The sequence below is a fragment of the Panthera leo genome, chromosome B1, assembly GCF_018350215.1.
Source record: "Panthera leo isolate Ple1 chromosome B1, P.leo_Ple1_pat1.1, whole genome shotgun sequence".
In the NCBI taxonomy this organism is placed as follows: Eukaryota; Metazoa; Chordata; class Mammalia; order Carnivora; family Felidae; genus Panthera; species Panthera leo.
The window spans coordinates 49,380,932-49,404,898 of NC_056682.1; the positions used below are offsets into that span (position 1 = coordinate 49,380,932).

The 23,967-nt window shown below is 39.1% G+C and overlaps 2 protein-coding genes and 1 pseudogene across 9 annotated transcripts in view; 2 read left to right on the forward strand and 1 right to left on the reverse strand.

The window, feature by feature from the left end:
* NUGGC (nuclear GTPase, germinal center associated) overlaps positions 1 to 6,883 on the reverse strand; it is a 55,945-nt gene extending 49,062 nt beyond the window's left edge. For 2 of the 8 annotated variants that reach the window (XM_042934949.1, XM_042934943.1), the window contains exon 1: positions 6,678 to 6,883. The gene's annotated coding sequence lies outside the window, so the exon portion shown is untranslated. Of the gene's footprint in view, positions 1 to 3,867; positions 4,118 to 6,116; positions 6,656 to 6,677 lie in introns of those variants that run through there. The other 6 variants (XM_042934946.1, XM_042934941.1, XM_042934948.1 and 3 more) reach the window with 4 other exon arrangements.
* A 103-nt stretch (positions 6,884 to 6,986) lies between these two features.
* ELP3 (elongator acetyltransferase complex subunit 3) overlaps positions 6,987 to 23,967 on the forward strand; it is a 98,401-nt gene continuing 81,420 nt past the window's right edge. The window contains exons 1-3 of the mRNA XM_042934950.1: positions 6,987 to 7,083; positions 10,109 to 10,208; positions 12,911 to 13,049. Of these exons, the coding sequence (XP_042790884.1) occupies positions 7,065 to 7,083; positions 10,109 to 10,208; positions 12,911 to 13,049 (258 nt within the window). The 5' untranslated portion in view covers positions 6,987 to 7,064. The remainder of the gene's footprint in view (positions 7,084 to 10,108; positions 10,209 to 12,910; positions 13,050 to 23,967) is intronic.
* On the forward strand, positions 17,129 to 18,029 carry LOC122217652 (annotated as a pseudogene).

Sequence of the window (23,967 nt, forward strand, 5' to 3'; positions counted from 1 at the left end):
TGGAAAGTACAGTGCTGGCTTTGCCACCAGTCAAAAGAGCTGTAAGACTTCAGAAAAGTTATTTTATCACCCTGGGGCTTAGTTTTCCCACCTATAAATGAGAGTTGAACAAGTCCTTAAACCATGAATATTCTCTGATTTAGTTGGATGCCAAAAGGATTAAAGTTCTTATTTTAAAATGTCACCTGCCATTGACACCAAGACCATACCAATGATTAGGGCTCCTATGTAATCAAAAGTAGCACAAGGAAGGTGTCTCTAATTTCAGGTTCATTTCACTTTCAGGAGCCAATGACCCATGGGTGCATAGTCCTTCCTCAGATTATGTAGGGATCCACTTTACCCCAAGGAAGGGCAGTAACGGTGGTTGTATTTTGTGAAAATTTGGCTTCTGTGGAGAAGCAATAGAAAGGAGTCCAAATTTATTGCTCACACAGGCGAGGTATTCACCTGTGGTTTATTTCACTTGTATTTCAACTATGCGGTTAGCACTTAAGTTTTGCTTTTAGTACGTATTTACATTCATGTGCACTGAGCCTAAGAATAGCATCTTTTAAATGAGACTCTGCATATTTAGCTAGATATGGGAAGGTTGCACAGAATGCATTTCCTGTTAAATAATTATGATTTTTGACAGTTATTTTTGCTTCTTCCACTCCTCCTTTCTTCTGTTTGTACTTGCTTAATGTCTTTTTTTCTTAAAGAAACGTAACAGAGGTGACACAAATGTAACAGTTATTCCTGTACTAGAACAGCTTCATATAGTGTAATTAAATAAAGAATGCTCCTAAGCCCCTTATTGTAGAGATATGGACACTGAGGCCCAGAGAGGGGAAGGAACTCGTCCAAGGTTGGAGTGACTCCAAGGTCAGTGTTCTCGTCCTCCCACCAAGCAGCCTCTCATAGATACTATTTAAATAAAGCCTCTGGAGCTTAAGAGTGGAGGGAAGGGTGCTCACAAATGAGGGGCTCCTTCAAATACATGACAAAAGCATTTTGGGAATGAAAGCTGTAGAGTAGGACTGAGAGTAGCTACTTGATAAAAATGTACTTAGGACTCAAACTGAAGGTACTGCCTGAACATTGTTCAGTGCCCTCAGAAGTAAAACAAGACTGTGTGTGTGTGTGTGTGTGTGTGTGGGTGTGTGTGTGTGTGTGTGTGACAGAGAGAGAGAGAGAGACAGAGAGAGAGAGAGAGACTGAATAGTACACTTTCACTGCATTCCTTCTGTGTCTAATGCAGAATTGAATGTGTTTAAGAATTCCAAACATCCTGTTCTCTTCTCCTAGCTCTTTTCCTTCAGTCAGAATCTCATCTCACCCTACCTTGCTTCACATCATTAACCTTTCCTACATGATTCTTGTTTTCCTTTTATTTCTGTCTGTCCCCCACCCCCACCCCCCAAGGGAGCTCTAATGGGAAAAAAAAAAAAAAATCAAAATGCCTAACCTAGCAAACTTCCTTTATGGGGTATTATTATCATCAACTGGTTTATTCCCTACTTTTACTGAATGTGGGAAGGGCTTGGTACATAGTAAGCACTGAATAAATATTTGTTGAATGAATGAAGTGTATCTTTTAAGGTATCTTAGGTGGTAAGATTAATAGGGGCGCCTGGGTGGCTCAGTCGGTTAAGCAGCCGACTTCGGCTCAGGTCACGATCTCGCGGTCCGTGAGTTCGAGCCCCGCGTCGGGCTCTGTGCTGACAGCTCAGAGCCTGGAGCCCGCTTCAGATTCTGTGTCTCCCTCTCTCTCTTCCCCTCCCCTGTTCATGCTCTGTCTCTCTCTGTCTCAAAAATAAATAAACATTAAAAAAAAAAAGATTAATAATGGCAGCAATTACATTCATTCATACATCTATTCAAATAATTGCTGAGTGTCTATTACGTGCCATGCACTGTTCTGGGTGCTGGTAATACATCAGGGAACAAAATGGGGAGGGTGTTTGCACACACAGGGCTTACATTCCAAAATGTAATGGACATTACTCCGGATTTGGAGTCAGAATGCCTGAATTTGGGGATCACACTCCAGGGCTTCAATGTAACACTGATCAAATCACCTACCCCTCTTAGAAAATTAGAATATAAAGATACCTGTATCAGGAGTTCACTGGATTAAATATAATACATACCCGGATTAAATGTAATATTGTATGCACAGTTGGTCTGCAGGCACTTCAGCATGTTTACAAATGTCGTTTATTTTTAGAATATTTGGTGAAGACAGTTAAACTAGAAGTCAGTACTAGTATTCACCTCGGCCAAGTCTCTAGTTTTGAGGGTACATATGCCACCTTAACTGATGAACTGACTCCATTCTTGTCCACACTGATCAATCACCTTGTGAGTTCTAACTCATCATCCTTCAAGAACCCTTGGTGAAGGTCTTGTCCTCCTCCCACTGGGGGGTGGGCTGGAGTATGAAATAAGGAAAAGGAGATTCTTAATAAACTTATGGAATGTTGGTGACATTTAGGATTTATTTCCTTTCTTTTTAAGTTTTAAGTACCTTTAGTATTGGCAACACGTCGTAACCACTTATTGGACATTGCACTGCTCTTCCGAACTAGGTATGTGCCAAAAAAGCAATTTAAACACATTAGCTCAGAAGCAAAAGTGAAACAAGGGCCTTCGAACCCCCAAAGGACAAGAGTTATATCTTCAGCATTAATACACGAGCTAATGTGTGCAACCTGAGAAGCACAGCCCCCAGGGGTAGCTATGGTAAAGGAGTTATTGGATTGCATGATTTTTTCCTTCCTTCTCCCCTGGATGAATAGGTAAGTAAAAGAAGCAGATATTTTCATAATGTGCCTTATCAGGTTCTAACAAAATGAATTCAAATCCTCTCATATTGCTCCCCCAAGCCTGCCAAAGCTAATGAGGCATAAGATGACATTAATACTACCCCTAATGATGACTGAAATTGCTGTGTTTCTGGAAGGGAGAAAATTTAGTGACTGGCCTGAGATCATACCCTTATGTAAAATTCAAGCTAAAACTTGATTTTCCAGATTCTAGTTCATTGGTCTTTGCATTAGCCTTAAAGTTCACTTAAACCAACAAAGAAAGTAAAACCCACTTTCCTTCATGAAAAAAAAAATTACTTTAAGAAGATTAAGAGAGGGAGAAGAAACAAGTCTTCCATACAGAAAAATTCCAAATAATTTATGTAGATACTCTACCCTCGAGGACAGGGAGCATAACTCCCCACTCTTTATGTGTGGGCTTTGCAGAGTGACTTCCTTCCAAAGAGGGCAGTATGGAAGGAAGGGAAAAGAGGAATTTTCCAGTAGAGAAACCTGACAGACATGCCTCAGCCAGGTGATGAAGGTCAACATTAACAGTCATAGATCATGCTGTCTGTATGTACCCTGATGTGATCTGATGACAGCAGCACTTTAACTCTGGGATCTTCCTCCCGTAAACCCATCACTCCAGTCCAATCATGAGAAAAGCAGACAAAGTTCAATAAAGGTTAATCCTACAGGTGATCTGACCACTACTCCTCAAAACTATCAAGATCATCAAAGCAAAGACAGTCTGAGAAACTTGTCACAGCCAAGGGGAGCCTAAGGAGACATGACCACTACCTGTAATGTGTGTCCTAGAACACAAAAAGGACAACAGATAAAAACTAAGAATATCTGAATAGAGTACAGCCCTTAGTTTATATTAATGCTATTGATATTTGTTCACTAACTGTGACAAATGTACCAGACTCACGTAAGATAAGAGAGGAACTTGGGTGTGGGTTATATGGGGACTCTCAGTACTATCTTCTCAATGTTTCGGTAAATCGAAAGCCTGTTTCTTAAATCAACCATAAGTTACAGCATAAATTACATAAGAAATACAACTTACCAGATGTCACTTTATCTGCTTCAGCTCTAGGAGTCCACAAAGGATATGGTAGCCGTTTCTTTGCCTTGGTATAGCTATGTGAAACCAGCTGGGGTATATACCCTTTGTGGCCACAGTCACAAGCCAAATTCACCCAAGCAGAAGTGAAACTGATTTGCCATTTGAGGGTTATTTATGACAATCTCCTCCTTCAGAAACTGATTCACGCTATTTTCCCCTTTCATTTAAACTTGAATTGTGTGTGAATTGGGGAATCTTACATTCTTCTCTGCTCTATTCCTACAAGCAGGCAGATATTAGTCATTTTTATTCTTTCTAAATAAATTGCACCATCAACCCTGCAGCATCCTTTCTTTGAGGAGGAAACTTATTCTGATGGATCTAACTTACCTGAGCAGTTAGGAAAAATGCCCCAGTCCCAAGAGAGACAATGCACTGGTTCCCACACCCCCAAACACAAAGACAACTGGGTAAGATGGATGACGTGAGATGGTAAAGATAAACCGATTCTTGATAACAAAGTCTTGCAACTCACCAAAACCCAAACAACGCTAGGTTGTTTGATTGCAGAAATAAGTGTCATAGTTGTTAAAAAAATTTTTTTTAAATATTTATTTTTGAGAGAGAGAGAGAGAGAGAAACAGAGCGCAAGGGGGAGGGGCAGAGAGAGAGGGAGACACAGAATCCAAAGCAGGCTCCAGGCTCTGAGCTGTCAGCACAGAGCCTGATGTGGGGCTCGAGCTCAGGAACCATGATATCATGACTGAGCTGAAGTCAGCTCCTCAACCAACTGAGCCACCCAGGCGCCCCTGTCATACAGTTTTAAAGAACTCTTTCTGGAACTTAATTTCATATTCATATTTTTTAAACCAGAAAAACAAATATTTAAAAAGTGCTGTCCAATGGAAAAGAAAGTAGAACCTACTCTACTGTATTTGGCAACCCAAACAATCACATCAAGTATAGGGAAAAAGCTATTTTTTTTAACCTTCAGCTTCAGGTTACGTTTGACCTTCAAAGGCGGACTCAGTTGTTACTAGGATAATTCTCAGTAACTGTAGGTATTTTTTATTCCAAAGTGGGGATTCAGAAAGAAAAGAGGTCAACAAGAATTATAAATAAATATTTAGACTGTGATCTCAAAAGTTGTTTTGAACTTTTAGCAAGATGATATGCCTCGTCCATAAGAAAACCATAGAAATACCAGTATAAAGCTCAAAGCAAAGAAAATCAACGTGACTATCATCATTAATGTTGGATCTTTACTTCTCTTTCTGGGCAAAATTACACCTTAATCTTCTGTTCATGTCACATATGCTTAGCTCTCCCCCTACTGGCTGTTTCTTTGCTTCAACAGTTAACCGTATTCGAAATCAGAGGCACTACTAAAATACCTAATGACTAAAATTAATTTTGATCATTTTTAAAGTTTCTTGGGTTTCTTTATGGTGGTCCTTGATATCTGTATTGGACACCTGAATGCTAGGTCTGTTAAAAGTGTGGGGAAGCTACCAGGCTGCATTTTCATTGAATTCACTGGAAACACTGAAGCAATTGAAAGAAAACTTCCATCAGAATCTATATTCAGAATTGCTTCAGAAACACTGAAGCAATTGAAAGAAAACTTCCATCAGAATCTATAATCTATAATGGGTGCCTCGATAGTTCATCTATTAACAGGAAGGCAGTGAGTGTGTAAACTCACTCTCTCAAATTCCTCCCCTCTCAATCTACCATAAACCTTCTATAGTCAAGCCTTCACATCTACAGTTTCATAAAACTGTTCTTGTCAAAGTCTCCATTGATCTTAGTCAATTTTCGACCCTCGTCTGACTTGATCCTTCAGCAGCCTTTGACCCAGTAGATCACTCCCTCCTCAACACACTTTCGCTTGTTTTCCAGGTAACCGCACCTCTCTTAGTTTTCTTCTAAACTCCCTGGGGGCACCACTTCACCTTCCTTTGCTGGTTATTCCCCTTCTCAACCTGCTAGGATTAGAATGCCCCAAAGCTTTGTCTTTAGTCTTCTCTTTCTTTTCTACATTCACCTTGTTTCATAGCTTTAAATTTCACCTATATACCTATAACTCTCATTTGGCATGTACAGCCTGAACCTTTTTCATGCCTTACTGCTAACTAGGCATCCCAAATACAACATATCCAAATTGACCTCCTTACACCCCCCTCAAAACCCCACTCTGCCTACAGATTTCTCCGTTTCAGCTAATGGCAAGTATATGGTTCCAGTACCTTGATCCAAAAGCTTGATGTTGATGTCTTTATTTCTCTCACATCCCATATCTGGTCTGTCGGGAAATCGTGTTGAAATCTCCAAAATATTTTCAGAATCTGAACACTTATCATCTCCACAGCTTACTCCTCCGATTCAAGTTACAATCATTTCTAGTCTCGTTCAGTAGTTCCCAAACTTTGCTGCACATTGGACTCACCCAAGGATCTTTAAAACATGACTGGCTCTACCCCTTGATATTTAATTTAGTATGGTATGTGATCTGGGCACTGGAATATTTCACTACACTCTAGGTGATTCTAATACGCAGCCAAGCTTGGGAATCTCCAGTGTAAATATGATAATAGCCACCAGGCCCTGGATTTAGTTTACACCACACTAGCGGGCTCATCCTCGCACTATCTCCCACCGAGGTTCCAGCCCAGCCTCCCTGGAGGAGGAGGACCCTGGGCTCAAGTACCCTTATTTAGAGCCATCCCCATTCACACTCTCATTTTCCTGCCATCTATGCAAAAGACACCAAGTGACTGCCAAAAAGTTAGAGAGTAAGGGTAGGCTACCTTAAAAACGCAATAGATAAAACGGAGCCTCTCTAAATAAGCCTGGCGTAGCCTCTGTACATAAGCACTGTCCGGCCGCTCTACTGTCCAGGTCGAGCTTTCTAGCGCCCATGCGCTCCTCGGCGTTTAGAGGATCCCATTCTACAGCCTTTAGATCCGAGGCAGGAGCAGCTTGGGCTGGAGATTTTCTCCGCCTCCTGCAGCTGCGCGAGCCGCCGCTGGGGGGCGGGGCGGGCCTCTGCGCGCGCCGTCTTCTGGGAACAGCTTTACGATATGTTGAACGTCGTTTTACGACAGGCTGGGGTTGCTTTGTGGCTGTCAACTTTGCCTGAGGTCTGAGTTGTTAGCCACGGTGTGTGTGGTAGCAGCTACGACTACCGCGGAGAAATGAGGCAGAAGCGGAAAGGTGCGGAAGGGAGGGAGAAGCGGGCGGGTTTGCGGGGTAGTAGGGGAGGGGCGAACACCTTGGCGGTCAGGTGCTGAAAGCAGTTTTTCCCGCGGGAATCCTCTGCCTCAGCCAGTCGCTCTGCCACCTTAGGGTCAGTCTGTGTGTCGGCTCCAGTCCTCTATCTTCTCGTTTTACATATTGTGCATTTTAAGCTAGCCTGCCGTTACTCTGTTCTTTTTTGGCAGTCACTTGGTGTCTTTTGCTTAGATGGCAGGAAAAGCTTTATTCCAAGGTATGCCTTACAAGGAGTCAACGTGGTTGGTCGATTTAACGTGCTCTCGGGTCTCTTAATTTGCTAAGATTTTATGGTACGTTTAACCTGTTGTTGTTTTAGTTAAAAAAAAGAAAGAAAGAAAAAAAGAAAGAAAGAAAGACTCAGTCCTTGGTAGTCTGTGGGTCAGTCATACAGTTCTTCCCGATTTATATTACCTCCTGAATTGGCCGGGAGCAATTCCGTCTTTCGTTTTCAACAGGATGGAGTCAAATTTCAAGTATTTTCTCACAAGTTCTAAACTTGTCTCTGTACGCTCAGTTGAGCAGTCTAATAATGATTGGTGGTTGCCATAGTAAAGGCTATTTATTGAGCCTTTGCTAATAATTCTGAAGTTGGTATCATTTCCCCTTTACAGAAGAAGCAGCTGAGATTCAGAGTTAAGTAACGTTCCCAGTCCAAAATTATACATAGGAATTGGAACTGATGGTCAGACTGTGTGCACCCAAAAAACCCACAGTTTTTTGTTTGTTTGTTTAAATCTTTATCACTATGGCTTTGGGCATCAACTGCCATTTCTGGGAACAATTCCAAATGTCCAGGTTACCTTCAGTTGTCCTGTGGCATCAAACTACATGTCCCAAATCTTCTTCCTCTGCCTTGCTCCTCTGCCTGTCAGGCCAGACCGCTTTACACTCTTCACCTGTCGCTAAGTCCTGCCTCCTGAAATAGTTTATTAGTCATCATTTTGGCCATCATCATCCTAACCCACCTTCGTCAATAACTAGTATCTGACTAGTACTTTGGCTTTCCTATAATGTTATTTCAGTTGATTCTTACAATAGTCTTGTCAAATATGTATTGTATTATCCCAATTTTGCAGGCAAGGAAATGGGGGTACAGAAGTCATTGATCTTCCCATTATCGCATAACCAGTGAGTGTTGGAGGCTGGGAACAGGAACCTATTGTCCAAGTGTTTTTACTTTAAATCTTTGTGGGTTATTTTTTCATTGTTGCCTTTCTAGAGCCTTTTACTTAATATGTATTCTTTTCACCTTCTGAATCATTTTTGTATCATTTTCTTTGTATACTTATTTTTTTTAAACACTACTTTCCTCTTTTTACTGCCAGACTTGAGGTTATATAATTATCCAGTCCATTTAAACGACTTGCCTAGTAGTCAGCATACCCTGTACTATGTTTTTTATTGAGCCTTGTCAGAAAGGCTATATTCTAGTTAGGCAGCACTCCTTCACACAAAGGTAGGTAATTCCTGTACCTGGCACTGTTCCTTCTGGATTGCCCTCTGTTTTGCTTGTCCACTTTGCCCTTTCTTCAAAGACCCCCATGCCATTTCCCCCATAAAGACTTTCCTTACTAATTTACTTCTCTAGTTAAGTTTTGATATACTCAAGAGCTATACAATTCGTTTTTAAAATCTTTATGTCTTGAATCTCCTTTTCCTCTCCAAATTAATTATTACATAGTGTTTCAATATATTAAACAGGTGAAAGCCGAGCTACTTTGGCTTAATGAAGAAAGAAGCCCTCCCTTTCCTTCCTCTCCTCCTTCTCCCCCTTCTTCCATCACCACCATCATCAATCTTCTATTACATGTCCTTGCAGTGCCTTTTTTGGCACTCTGGAGTGCTGAATTACATGATTTGGAAAGCATTTAGCCTTTGATTGTACATGGACTTTTTTCTCTCACGTTGTGTTAGCTTTGCTTCATTAAATTAGAGGCAGCTTGGTACAGTGAAAAAAAAGCGTGGAAGTTGTGGAGAAAACACCTGGATTTGAGTCTTAACTATGCCGTTTACAATGACATCTTAACTTCCCTTAATTTTTAACATCTGTAAAAGGGGCTAACAATGTCCACCTTGTAGTGTTGTGTGGTTTCACATGAGATAAAGTAAATGAAAGGGCTCCATAAATGCCAGGGCTTTCTCATCTGTAGTTTTTTCTGATGACTCCATCATCTTTGCACGTGCAACTAGCTTTCTCTACAGGCTAGAAGTATGTTTGCTGGCAGTTCCCAAGCTGCAGTCTCACAGCTTTTATCACTGAAGAGAGACTGGCAGTTTTTGCCTTGAGAAAGGAGCTCAGATTTGCCTGATCTGGAGAGGTGCCCATCCTTGCACCAATCAACCGTAATTGGGATGGGGTCAAGTAAAAACATGTCAGTTTCTGCTATTGCCTTTTTGATGAGAACAGAAGTGTCGGTTGCCAGGAGGTCGTGATGGTGAGCAGACTATATCTTAGAGATGCATTAAGATCCCTGTACAAGTATAGAACTAACATCCTTTGTATTACAAAGTAGTATTGCATTGCTTTGTAATATTACTTCTGTGGATACCTGGATTTGAGTTTCACTGTTACCCCTTGGTAGCATTTTCACAAAACAAGCAAATATTTCTGTTCTATCTACTGCATTCTATTCTGAGAGTAAGATGAAGTAATGCATCCAAAGGTAGTTATAATTATGGAGATAAAGGGAAGTTATTTTAACCACTTTGGTGTTTTCTCATGCAACTAGGTTCTGACATTTTTATAGTATATGTGCTTCTAGAGTGAGTTTTTCCCATATATAGGTGAAGCCAGTTTTGTTTTAATTAAAGATACAAAAGATATGATCAAACTTTAGTAGAGGTTGGTGTCTTGTAAACTTGAGCTATTCATCTGGGATGGTTGGGAAAATTTTGGAAGGAAAAAATAATTACAAAAATCTTTACTGAGTAGTATGATTTTTAACACTGTTAAATATCTTTCCAGGAGATCTCAGCCCTGCTGAGCTAATGATGCTGACCATTGGAGATGTTATTAAACAACTAATTGAAGCCCACGAACAGGGGAAAGACATCGATCTAAATAAGTAAGTGGATTTATAAAAAAAAAAAAAAAAGGCAATCCTATTCTTAGGTGGTAGGCCTTTTTAATGAAATTATCAAATACTTCTTGTTTTCTGTCTCATGTTTTAGTTTTTAGTTGAAAATTTAGCTTTCTACCCTGCCCTCATTTATGGCAAAATTCTCTCATAGCCTAATAATATTAATAGCTCCTAATATTTATTGGATGCTTACTATGGTCCAATCACTGTTAGTAGTTCATTGTCTGTATTAACTCAGTCCTCTGAAAAACTGTGTGAGGTAGGTACTTATATCACCCTCATTTGACAGATGTGTAATCTGAGACAGATTACTGTCTCAGTAATCAGCAGAACTGAGATTTGGAATTAGATCGTCTGTCTTCAGAGCCCATGTTATCTTCTGTGCTGCATTACTTTACATCCTTGTTCTCTTCCTACTGGCTCAGAAGTAGCAGCAGCTGTCTCTCATGAAAATACTCCCTCTGAGGTCCATGATCTTTTCCTACTTTACAGCCTCTTCGACATGTTCATTTATTTCCTTTCCACAGTCACATTCAGTGTTGACTTTGCTACATCCTCAAATAAGAGTAGACCTTCATCTCTGCATCTTTTTTTTTCATTAGATATTCACTATATAGATCCGCTCTAATGAAAGAGTTTTCTCCCTGCTCTCAGGTGACTCACCAATAATCTAATCACCACACACACATGACTTTTTTTTAAAGACTATTTTCTGTTACTTGAGATACTTCAGTGTTTTTTCACTTCCTTGGAATATTGCACTTAATAAACTTTTGCTAAAGGAGTAAATAAGTATCCTTTCTTGACTATGAGATTATAGTTTACTGATTTTTCTACCATGTGTTTAGAAGTTTCTTTTCTGTCTGTGTTGGCTATCCCCCTAATTATACAAGTCTTTTATTTCTAGTGAACATTCCTACTTTTTGTTTATTTTTGTCAGTTTCTTTAATTTAGCACATCTAAAGTAAATGCTAACATCTTAAAACCAGCCCCTATGCAGATGTCCTCTTTGCCTGATTGTGTTAACCTTCACCTAGGCTTGAAACTCTAGTGTCCTCTTCAAATTGTTTTCGTTAGGTCCAATTAGGATTTAACTTTGCCTACTTTCTTCATCATGACTCTCCCTTTCATTTCCACTGCCAACTCCCTAACCATCTCTTTTTAAACTTAATTCTAGACTAGTGCAGTAGCTAATACTTTCAGCCTCTTTTTATCCCTTACTGGGTTAATTGTTCCTCGTTTTATCTTTTATCATGTCATTTCCCTGTACAGAAACTTTCAGCATGTTCCCAGTGTTTATGGAATTAAGTGCAAATTCCTCAGCCCATTATGTAAAGTCTCTCCATCTGGCTTCAACTATCCCAACTTTTTAAATTTCTGTACCTTTACCCTGAAAATCTGCTTTCTGTCAGATCTACCCATATATTTTAAAATATGTGCATTCCTGCTTCACATAAGCCCACCTGTTTGCTCTCTGTGGCATCGCCATGTCTTTACTGCCTGTCTGAAGCCAACTCTTTTCTGTGCCTGTTTTCCATGACTATCCCCCAGCACACAGTGGGATCCTTTCTTGAGCTTTGAACACATTCATTATTGTATGTGTGTTGTATCACATAGGTTTTTATCACTTACACATTTATTTTTGTGCATGCCTGTCTGCAAAATGCCAACATAGGGCATGAAACAACTATGCCTTATACTTCCTGGCATACCAAGTACTTAGGTTCTCTCTACGAATCAGGTACTGGGTTAACAGTTCTTGAAAATGATGCAAACACCTCACAATAATTTTAGATGGACTAAAATCAGAAATTAAGGTGACTGTTAGGGTTTGCTAGCAGCAAAGAAACAAGAAACCGATTCAACTGTAAAGAAAAGCAAGGAATTATTAGTTGTACTAAAGGTTATTTCTAGGGATTAGGGATAGAGTTACAGTCAGGAAGGGATAAATGGATCCTCTGAAATCCTGATCATTTTCTGTTTCTTGGAGTGTAGTAACACAAGTGTTTGCTTCCTAAATTTTAAAGTGTATTTATGTTTTATGTTCTGTTGTTTATAATATTTTAGAATACATTTTAAAACACTTTTAAAAATGTATGTACCTTATTTCCTGTTTGGTTCTGCATACCTTTCCTTTAAATTGTTTTTTGATTGTTTTTATTTTTGGTCTAAGACCATGGCTTACAACCAGGCATTCTCCCCCCCTCCCCCCACCATCCCAGGGGACATTTCTCAATGTCAGAAGACATTTTTTAGTTGTTATAAAGGGAAGTGGGGTGCTGGTGAGTAGAGGCCAGTGATGCTGCTAAACATCCTATAATATAGTGAACAGTCCCTTGCAACAGAATTACCCTGATCCTAGATGCTATGGTGTTAAGGTTGAGAAAACGGTAGAATTCTATGAAGCTGGAGCACTAATTTGAGTGAGACCTACCTTCTGTCACTATCCTGGGACCCTTTCTGTAGTCATCTTGTTTTCTGGTACTCCAGGGTAAGAAGAAGTCATTGATGCATTTTCCTGATTTTCTTCTATTCTCCTGTTGTTCAACAAATGTTAAAGCCAGTGTTGTCACCTGGTGAAAGGATAGGGGGATGACAGGAGTTGATGGTGTTATTTATAGGTCATTCTTTTGGTAGATTGTCTTGAAATCTTATGATCTTGATAATGATGGATGCTTTACTTTCAGGGTGAAAACCAGGACAGCTGCTAAATATGGCCTTTCAGCACAGCCCCGCCTGGTGGATATCATTGCTGCAGTCCCACCTCAGTATCGAAAGGTTTTGGTCCCCAAGTTAAAGGCAAAACCCATCAGAACTGCCAGTGGGGTGAGTGGTTTGATTCACGAAACATTGGTTGCATATCTGCTCTGCCAGAAATCCTTGCCTCCGGCTAATACACAGTTAGGTGAAAATGAAGGATTTGGTTTAATAAAATTCATATATTTTAACATGTGCTACAGTAGAGACCTGTGCAGAATGTTATGAGGGCATAGTGAGGAAAAACATTTATTGTGCTTAAAGGAGTAGATGATGTTTTTATGTCCTTAAAAGTATAAATTGAGGGGCGCCTGGGTGGCTCAGTCGGTTGAGCGTCCAACTTCGGCTCAGGTCATGATCTCGCAGTCCGTGAGTTCGAGCCCCACGTCGGGCTCTGTGCTGACAGCTCAGAGCCTGGAGCCTGCTGCCGATTCTGTGTCTCCCTCTCTCTGACCCTCCCCCGTTCATGCTCTGTCTCTCTCGGTCTCAAAAATAAATAAACGTTAAAAAAAAAAAAAAAAAAGTATAAATTGAGGCTTGGTGACTGTCACAATATGATAAATATTATTGGCCATTTTAAGCTCATGGCTTTCAATACAATAGATACTTGTAAAAGTTACTTTATTTATTTTTTAATGTTTTTATTTATTTTTGAGACAGAGACAGAGCATGAGCAGGGGAGGGGCAGAGAGAGGGGGAGACACAGAATCTGAAGTGGGCTCCAGGCTCTGAGCTGTCAGCACAGAGCCAGATGCGGGGCTCGAACTCATGGAGTGTGAGATCATGACCTGAGCTGAAGTTGGATGTTCAACCGACTGAGCCACCCATGCACCCCTGTAGAAGTTACTTTTAAAAGGTAGTTAATGAGGGCACCTGGGTAGCTCAGTCGGTTAAGTGTCCAACTCTTGTTATTGGCTCAGGTCATAATTTCATGGTTTGTGAGATTGAGCACCGCATTAGGCTCTGTGCTGGCAGCATGGAACCTGCTTGGAATTCTCTCTTCCTCTTTCTTTGCCCCTCCCCTGCTCGTGCTCTCTCGCTCTCAAAATAAACTTTAAAAGATAAATAAATATAAAAGATAGTTAATGGTGCAAAGTCATTCTATATATGGTATTTGTGAAGTGACTAACATAATTGGGAGCTCTATAGAAATCCAGAGGAAAAGGTGGCCTGGTAGTAAAAGAGACTAGGGAAAGCCCAACAGAAAGCATGGCATTTGCTTGGCATATAAATAGTGCTCATATAAACAGAGAAGAACAGTCTTGAGTAATGGGAGCAAGGGCACAGGGAACTAAGGCGCAGATAGTGATGTTATAAGAGGTATGGTATGTGCAGGGAACAATGAGTACCTCAGACTGACTAGAGTTGATAATTCATTTGAGAAAGCAGCAGGACATTAGGTTGAAGAGTTAGTTTGGGATCAACTTATAAAAGATCTTAAATGTCCTGCAAAGTAGCTGGATAATAAGAAACTGTTAAAGATATTTGAGAAGGAGAGTGATATATGAACAAAACAGATTTTCAGAAAATTTTGTTACAAGATGTAGAGTAGCTTGGAGCCAAAAAGACCATTTAAGATACTCTTGGTTTAATCTAGGTGTGAAATGTGTTAAGAGCTGGAATTAGGGTAGGGGCTGTAGGATACAAAGAATAAGTGTGAAAGATACATTTTGGACCCTCTTAAAACATGGTACTCAAAATTGAATTGTGTGTTCCTGATATGATCATAGAACTTCAGTCTGTTATTTGGATGGGAGTATTATACTTGTAGTAATTACAGTTTATGTTGACTTATTTGGTGGCCATATCTCCTGGATTGTATTTGTGGCTAATTAAACCCTAAAATTTTATACACAATGTATCACCAATCCTGGTCTCTTCTCCTTTGTACTTCAGTGTTTTTGTTTTATTTATTCATACCTGGTGTAAAGGGTTCTTTAAGAAAAACTAATATAGTTGAACAACGTGGGTTTAAACTGCATGGGTCCACTTAATAGGCAGATTTTTTCCAACGTATATAGTACTGTAAATGTATTTTCTTTATGGTTTTCTTGATATTTTCTTTTTTCTAGCTTATTTTATTGTAAGAATATAGCATACAATACATATACAAAATATGTATTAATAGACAGTTTCTTTTACCAGTAAGGCTTCTAATCAACAGTAGACTATTCAAGTAGTTAAGTGTTGGGGGAGTCAAAAGTTATATGCAAATTTTCAACTGAGTTGAGGTGTTATTGCCCCTAACTCCTGCTTTGTTCAAGGGTCAACTATAGTTTCAAACCCTTCACCTCTCATTTTTCCCTTCAGCTCAACCACTTTTAACTCTTAGCTGATTTCTTGGCATTTACTTCCATATCCCTAAATAACACACTTTATAGATAAGTCTTCTATTCTTAGCTTTCAGCATTAGGTATGAGCTTGCTGCTGTGCAAGACAAAGATTTAGCAACCTTTCAACCTGACTGATAAACCTGGCTTCCATGACCCCATTCTCTGTCCTTCTCACCCTACCTCTGATTATTTCTTTCTTTGAGATCTATTCTTGTCCTGCTTGCCTCTAAAAATTGATGTTTTCTGTGGACCTGGCTCCACTGTTTTTAGTACTGTACATGCCCTTTCTTGTGTTCTCATCCATTGACATTTCTAAGTATTATGTGCTGACTTCCAGCTCTGACCTCTCCCTAACCTTCAGGCTCATGTCAAATGGCCTATCAAACTTTTCTCTTCTGACTGCCTGGATACCCTCAAGTATAACATAACCAAAACTAACCTCGAAATTGCTCATTCATCTTTCTCGTCCATCTTAGTTCATGGTACCTCCATCCACTCAGTTTCCAAAAGATGTGAAATGTATTGTCCATTCCACAACCACTAATAGGAATGTTTTCACCTCCATCCTTTTTTTTTTTTCTTAATGTTTATTTTTGAGAAAGAGAGAGAGAGAGAGAGAGAGCGCGCAGATGGGAGGGGCAGAGAGAGAGGGAGACAGAATCCTAAGCAGGCTCCATGCTGTCAGCACAGAGCCTCTTGGAGGGCTCAAACTCATGAACTGTGAGATGATGACCTGAACCAAAACCAAGAGTCGGATGCTTAACTGACTGAGCCACCCAGGTACCCCTGGCCTTCATTACTTCTTATTTAGACTATTCAGTCATTTCCTAACTAGTCTATTTTGTCAAAGATGGATTTGGTGCAGGTAAGACAATATCATCAGAGTGAGCTGTTAAAAATATCAGAAGTACAGGGGAAGGTTGGAAGATGTCAGAGCAGGAGGACCCTCGACTCACCTCGTTCCACAAATACAAGTAGATAACTATCAAATCATCCCAAGTACCTCAGAAATTGACCTGAAGAATTGCAAAACAAGCTATACAACTAAAGGTAGAGAAGAAGCCACACTGAAGAAGGTAAGAAGTGCGGAGATGTATTTTGGGAGATAAATAGATCATGGCCACTGTGGTGGGGAGGGAGCTGCAGTCACAGAGAAAGGCAAGAGACAGAGTAACACTGTCACGCAGGGAAGCCTGCAGGGAAAACAAATCCCCACAGCAATAGTCTTGGAAAGTGAGAGGGGCTGAATTTTGGGAGTTGTTACAACCAGCAGGACTTAAACCCTGGAATTTTAAAAGTCAGTGGGCTTGGCTGGGATAGAGCCCAGAAGGCATTGCATTGCTCCTAGAAGGCAGGCAAACAACCTGTGATGTACAGCATGGAAACAGCAATATCAAGAGTGTGTGGGGCACACAGTGGGGAGGTTGTTTGCTCATCTTGGAGCATATCCCAGAGAGGCAGAGTTCAAGGAGAAACCCCTCCAGGAACAAAGGAACTGGCCAGTGCCATTTCCTTCCCCCATCCCTCAGCATAAGCATAGGGCCACCTGCAGCAACCAGCACAGTGCCCGTACTCGCCACCTAACTTGTTTACACCAAGCTCCACCTCCCTGGACTCCACGGGAACTGCCTTTCCCAGCCTTGCTTGCCTCAGTCCTGGCGTGGCCAGTGCCTTCCCCCACGAGACTGGCTCATACTCCTGCTTATACTGTGTCTCCTGACTTGGGACTTTTGTGGAGCCTCCGTTCTGGCAGCAGTGGCAACAGGTCTCATTTCACAAGCAGACCAGAGTATACCTAGTTAAAACATGCCACATTCGCTTTCCGGGGATTTCCCAATATCCTGGCAGGTGGACTCCGCTTCTTCACAGTCAGCCTCTTGTCGCGGCGTACCAAGTTCCCCAGTCCTTCGTGCCACAGGACCCCAGGCTCCCGGGCTGCTGCTCTGGCCTATTCGCCTCTACCGTCAACAGACTGATGGCCAAACTTGAAGAACTCGATTTGACCGGCGCCAAACAGAACACCAGAGTATGGCTCATCAAGTTTCCCTAAATACTCGTCCTAGCAATGGGCCGAAGCCTCTGAAAGAGGTAAAGTTGGGAAACTGCAGATTGCTAAGAATCAAGGACTGAGGTGTCATTTACTCTGAATGAGGCTCTTGCAAATAGTCACGATATTGGCAGAAAACCAGCTTCTGTCAGCACTGCTAGAGAACATCCATTTGTCTTACAAAGTGTTGGAGGACAGACTTTAACAGTCTTTACTGGAGGCTCATCAAATAAACTTTCATTGGAAGGAATAGTCGTACAAAGAGCTGAATGCCAACCTGCTGCCAGTGAAAACTACATGAGATTAAAGAGATTGAAAATAGAAGAATCTTCCAAACCTGTAAGGCTATCACAACTGGACAAAGTTGTGACAACGAATTATAAACCTGTTGCTAATCATCAATACAATATTGAATATGAAAGGAAAAAGAAAGATGGAAAACAAGCTCAAGCTGATAAACAACATGTTTTAGACATGCTATTTTCAGCATTTGAGAAACATCAGTATTGCAATCTTAAGGATTTGGTGGACATCACAAAACAACTTGTGGGGTACCTAAAGGAAATCTTGAAAGAAATTGGTGTTCAGAATGTAAAAGGAATCCACAAAAACACACGGGAGCTGAAGCCAGAGTATAGACAGTATCAAAGAGAAGAAAAGAGCGATTAAGAAGACTCTCAGCCAACATGCTAACAGAACAACTAAAAGGTGATGTGCTAAGGAAACACCATTGATATCAAATACTTGAGTTCCATCTGTTATAGGGGTAAGATGACTGGAAATTTAATTTCCCTACATAAATTTTTTAAACAACAATTCTTGTTACTTAAGTGTTTTTTGATGAAAAAATTTATAGGCCTGCATTAAACTAGATTATTCAGGAGCGGGTGTGGGGTTGGGGAGGTTAAGAAGGTTTTTCTTTTTTAAATATTGACTCTTAAAATGTAAAATTAGGAAATGATTTCTAAATGAGGACTCTCTGTCCTTGTCTTATCTCCACAGAGTTGAGGTAATGCAAATCCAAAGTGAATGGTAAAGCAAGAAAAAAGTTAACTACAGAAAGTCTTAAAAGGAATAAAAAGCCAAAATTCCTTTTTCTGGAAAAAAAAAAAAAAAAACACGCCACATTCAAGTCAGGGACCAAACACTGTTCACAAAAGGCAAAGAGAGCCTCTGCAGACAGTTGGCCTGAAGTATAGAGTAGCCAGGACAAAATAACACACCAAATGCAGCACATTTTGGAGACGTTCCCAGAAGCACCTGGCCCTGGGGAACAGTGGACTGTACACAGCAGGGCAGTACAGGACCTCATCTTCATAAGGCCATTACCCTTAAGAAAAGGAGATGTAGCTGACTTACCTAACATACAGAAAGAAGCACAGACTTAGACAAAATGAGAAGACAGAGAAATTTATCCCAAATGAAAGAACAGGACAAGGCCATGGCCAGAGATCTAAGCAAAACAAATATGAGTAACACACCTAAAGCAATGATTGTAATGATACTCACTGGACTTGAGAAAAGACTGGAAGACATGAGTGAGATATTTGACACAGATTTCAGGAATAACATAGCAGAGATAAAGGGCTCAATAAATGAAATGAGAAACAAGCTGGATGGAATGAACAGCAGGCTGGAAGAAGCAGAGGAACAGATTAATGACTTACAAAACAAAATAATGGAAAGTAATCAAGCTGAACAAAAGAGAGGAAAAAAAATTATGCAAAATTGGAATAGACTTAAGGAACTCAGTGACTCCATCAAACATAATAACTAACATTCATATTATAGGAGGCTCAGAAAAAGAAGAGAAAGGGGAGGCAGAGAATTTATTTAAATAAACAATAGCTGAAAACTTCCCTAATTTGGGGAAGGAAACAGGTATCTACATCTAGGAGGCACAGAGAACCCACAACAAAAGCAGATCTAAGACAAGACATACTGTAATTAAAATTAAAATTAAAATTAAAAAAGTAATGGTTAAAAAAAAATCTTAAAAGCAGCAACAGAAAACACAGTTATATACAAGTAAAACCCGTAAGGCTATCAGATTTTTCAGCAGTAACCTTGCAAGCCAGAAGGGAGTGGCATGATATTCAAAGTGCTGAATAGGAAGAATCTGCAGCCAAGAATACCCTATGCAGTAAGACTGTCATTCAGAATAGAAGAAGACTTGATAAAGAGTTTCTCAAACAAAAACTAAAGGAGTTTGTGACCACTAAACTAGCCTTAAAAGAAACATTCAAGAGGACTCTTGGAGTGGAAAGAAAAGACCAAAAGTGGCAGTATATAGGTAAGAAACACAAAAGCAGTAACAACGAATATTTGTCTCAAAAATCAGTTAAGGAACTCACAAATAAAAGGATATAAATATTCACCATATACCTAAAACCTGTAGAGAAGAGGAGTAAAGAATGGAATCAAACTAAAACCACCATCAACTTAATATAGACTGCTGTATGCTGTAGATGTTACATACAAACCTAATGGTAACCACAAATCAAAAATTACTAATAGATATGCAAAGGATAAAGAGAAAGGAATCCAAATGTATATCACTAAAGAAAACTAGCAAACCATGAAAGAGAAAAAAGAAAGGATCAGAAAAAAACTTCAGGAACAACCACAAAACAAGTAATAAAATGGCTATAAATACATATCCATCAATAATCACTTTGAATATAAATGGACTAAATGTTCCAATCAAAAGACATATGGTGACAGGATGGATTAAAAAACAAGACTCACCTATACGCTGCTTACAGGAGATTCATTTTAGACCTAAAGACACCTGCAGACTGAAAGTGAGGGGATGGAGAAACATCTATCATACAAATGGATGTCAAAGGAAAGCCAGAGTAACAGTATTTGTATCAGACAAAATAGATTTTAAAACAGAAACTGTAACGAGACAAGGACACTATATAATAATAAAGGAGACATTCAATAAGAAGATATAACAGTTGTAAATATGCACCCAACATGGGAGCACCCAAATATATGAAACAGTTAATAACAAACATAAAGAGCTAACCCATAGTAATACAATAAAAGTACAGAACTTTAACAGCCTACTTACATCATTGGACAGATCATCCAACCAGAAACAAGGAAATAGTGGCTTTGAATGACACACTGGAGCTGGTGGACTTAACAGATATATTCAGAACATTCCATCCTAAAATAGAATAAAAAAAGAAAGAAATAAAGAAATAAAAAATAAAGAGAAATAAATAAGTTTATATGGAACATACTCCAGAATAGTTCACGTTAGGCCAAAAAGCAAGCCTCAACAAATTCAAGAAGATTGAAGACCTGCCATGCATCTTTTTTGACCATAATGGTGTGAAACTAGAAATCAACCACAAGAAAAAAATCTGGAAAGACCACAAATACATGGAGGTTATATAACGTGCTAAACAATGAATAAACGGACCAACCAGGAAGTAAAAGAAAAAATAAAACATACATGAACACAAAAATGAAAACCCAATGATCCAAAACCTTTAGGATGCAGCAAAAGCAGTTCTAAGAGGGAAGTTTATAGCAATACAGACCTACCTCAAGAAGCAAGAAAAATCTCAAAATAACCACCTAAATTTACACCAAAAGAGCTAGAAAAAGAACAAATGAAACATAGAACCAACAGAAGGACGGAAATAATAAAGATTAGAACAGAAATAAATGATATAGAAACTAAGAAAACAATAAAACAGATTAATGAAACCAGGAGCTGGTTCTTTGGGAAAAAAAAAAAATCAGTAAAATTGATAAACTTCTAGCCAGACTTATCAAGGAAAAACAGGAGAAAGGAATCAAAATCACAAATGAGAAAGGAGAAATAACAAAGCAACAGAAATTCAATTATATGAGAATATTATGAAGAACTATATGCCCACAAATTGGACAGCCTACAAGAAATAAATTCCTAGAGACATATAAACTACCAAAACTGAAACAGGAAGAAATTTGCATAGACCAATTACCAGCAAAGAAATTGAGTCAGTAATAAAAAATCTCCTGACAAAAGTCCAGGACCAGAAGGCTTCATAGGCAAACCAAACATTTAAAGAAGAGTTAATACCTATTCTTCTCCAACTATTTCAAAAAACAAAAGGGAAGGAAAACTCCCAAGTCTAGTCTATGAGACCAATATTACCCTGATACCAAAACCAGATAAAGACACCACTAAAAAAGACATCTATAGGCCAATATTCCTGATGAACATAGATGCAAAAATCTTCAACAAAATACTAGCAAACTAAATCCAACAATATATTAAAAATCATTCACCATGATTAAGTGGGATTTATTCCTGGATTTCAAGGGTGATTCAGTGTTCGCAAATCAACATGGTACATCACATCAGTAGAGAAAGGAAAAGAACCATGTGATCATTTCTGTAAACCCAGAAAAAGCATTTGACAAAATACAACATTCATGATATAAAGCCCTTAACAAAGTAGGTTTAGAGAGAACATACCTCAACATAATAAAGGCCATATAGGAAAAACCCACAGCTAACATTCATCTTTAATGAGGAAAAACAGAGATTCCCCTAAAGTCAGGAACAAGATAAGGATGTAGTCTCTTATTCAGCATAGTACTAGAAGACCTAGCAGCAGCAATCATACAACAAAAAGAAATGCAAGGCATCCAAATCAGTAAGGAAGAAGTAAAACTTTCACTATTTGCAGATGACATGATACTCTACGTAGAAAACCCAAAAGGCCACCGAAAAACTGCTAGAACTGATAAACAAATTCGTTAAAGTTGCAAGATACAAATATGGTGCATTTTTATGCACCAATAATGAAGGATCAGAAAGTGAAATTAAGAAAACAATCCCACTTACAATGACGCCAAAAATAATAAAATACCTAGAAATGAACCTAACCAAAGAGATGAAAGATCTATACGCTGAAAACTGTAAAACACTGATGAAAGAAATTGAAGGTGACAGAAAGGAAAGACATTCCATGGTCACGGATTAGAAGAATAAATATTGTTAAAATCTCTATACACCTAAAACAATGTACACATTTAATGTAGTCCCTATGAAAATACCAATAACATTTTTCTCAGAAATAGAACAAACAATCCTAAAATTTGTATAGAATTACTAGACCCCAAATAGCCAAAACAGTCTTGAAAAAGAAAAGCAAAGCTGGAGGCATCACAGTTCCAGATTTCAAGTTACATTACAAAGCTGTAGTAATCAAAACAGCATGATACTGGCACAAAAATAGACATGTAGATTAATGGAACAGAATAGGAAACCCAGAAATAAACCCACAACTGTATGGTCAATTAATGTTTGATAGGACAGGAGAGAATATCCATTGGGTGAAAGTCTCTTGAAGAAATGGTGTTGGGAAAACTGGACCACTTACACCATACACAAAAATAAATTCAAAATGGATTAAAGACCTAAATGTGAGACCTGAAACCATAAAAATCCTAGAAGAGAACACCGGCAGCAACTTCTTTGACATCGCCCGTAGCAACTTTTTTCTAGTCTCCTGAGACAAGGAAAACAAAGGCAAGAATAAACTGTTGTGACTACAACAAAATTAAAATCTTCTGCACATGAAAGGAAACAGTCAACAAAACTAAGAGGCAACCTGCTGAATGGGAGAAGATATTTACTAATGACATATCTGATGAAGGGTTAGTATCCAAAATATATATAGAACTGGTAAAACTCAACACCCAAAAAACAAATAATCCAATTAAAAATGGGCAGAAGACATGAACAGACATTTCTCTAAAGAAGACATCCAGATAGCCAACAGATGCATGAAAGGATGCTCATCATCACTTATTAGGGAAATGCAAATCAAAACTACAATGAGTTATCTCCTCATACCAGTTAGAATGGCTATAATCAACAACACAAATAGCAGGTGTTGGCAAGGATGTGGAGAAAAACAAACCCTTTTGTACTGCTAGTGGAAATACAAACTGGTGCAGCCACTATGGGAAATAGTAGGGAGGTTCCTCAAAAATTTAAAAATGGAACTACCCTATGATCTAGGAATCACACTACTGGGTATTTACCCAAAGAATACAAAAACACTAATTCAAAAGGGTACATACACCCCTTGTTTATTGCAGCATTATTTACAATAGCCAAATTGTGAAAGCAGCCCAAGTGTCTATTGATCAATGAGTGGATAGAGATATGGTGTGTGTACACACACGCGCACGCATGCATGCTGGAATATTATTCAGCCATAAAAAATGAGAAATCTTGCCATTTGCAACAACATGGATGGAGCTAGAGAGTATAATGCTAAGTGAAAGAAGAAAAAGACAAATACCATATGATTTCGTATGTGGAATTTAAGAAACAAATGAGCAAAGGGAAAAAGATACAAATGAAGAAACTGACTTTAAGTATATAGTACAAACTGATCGTTACTGGAGGGAAGGGGTTTGGGGGGATGGGTTAAATAGGTGATGAGGATTAAGGAGTGCATTTGTGACACGCACTGGATGATGAATAGAATTGTTGAATCACCCTATCGTATACCTGAAACTAATACAGCACTGGATGTTAACTAACTGGAATTAAAATAAAAATTTTTTAAAAATTAAAAATATA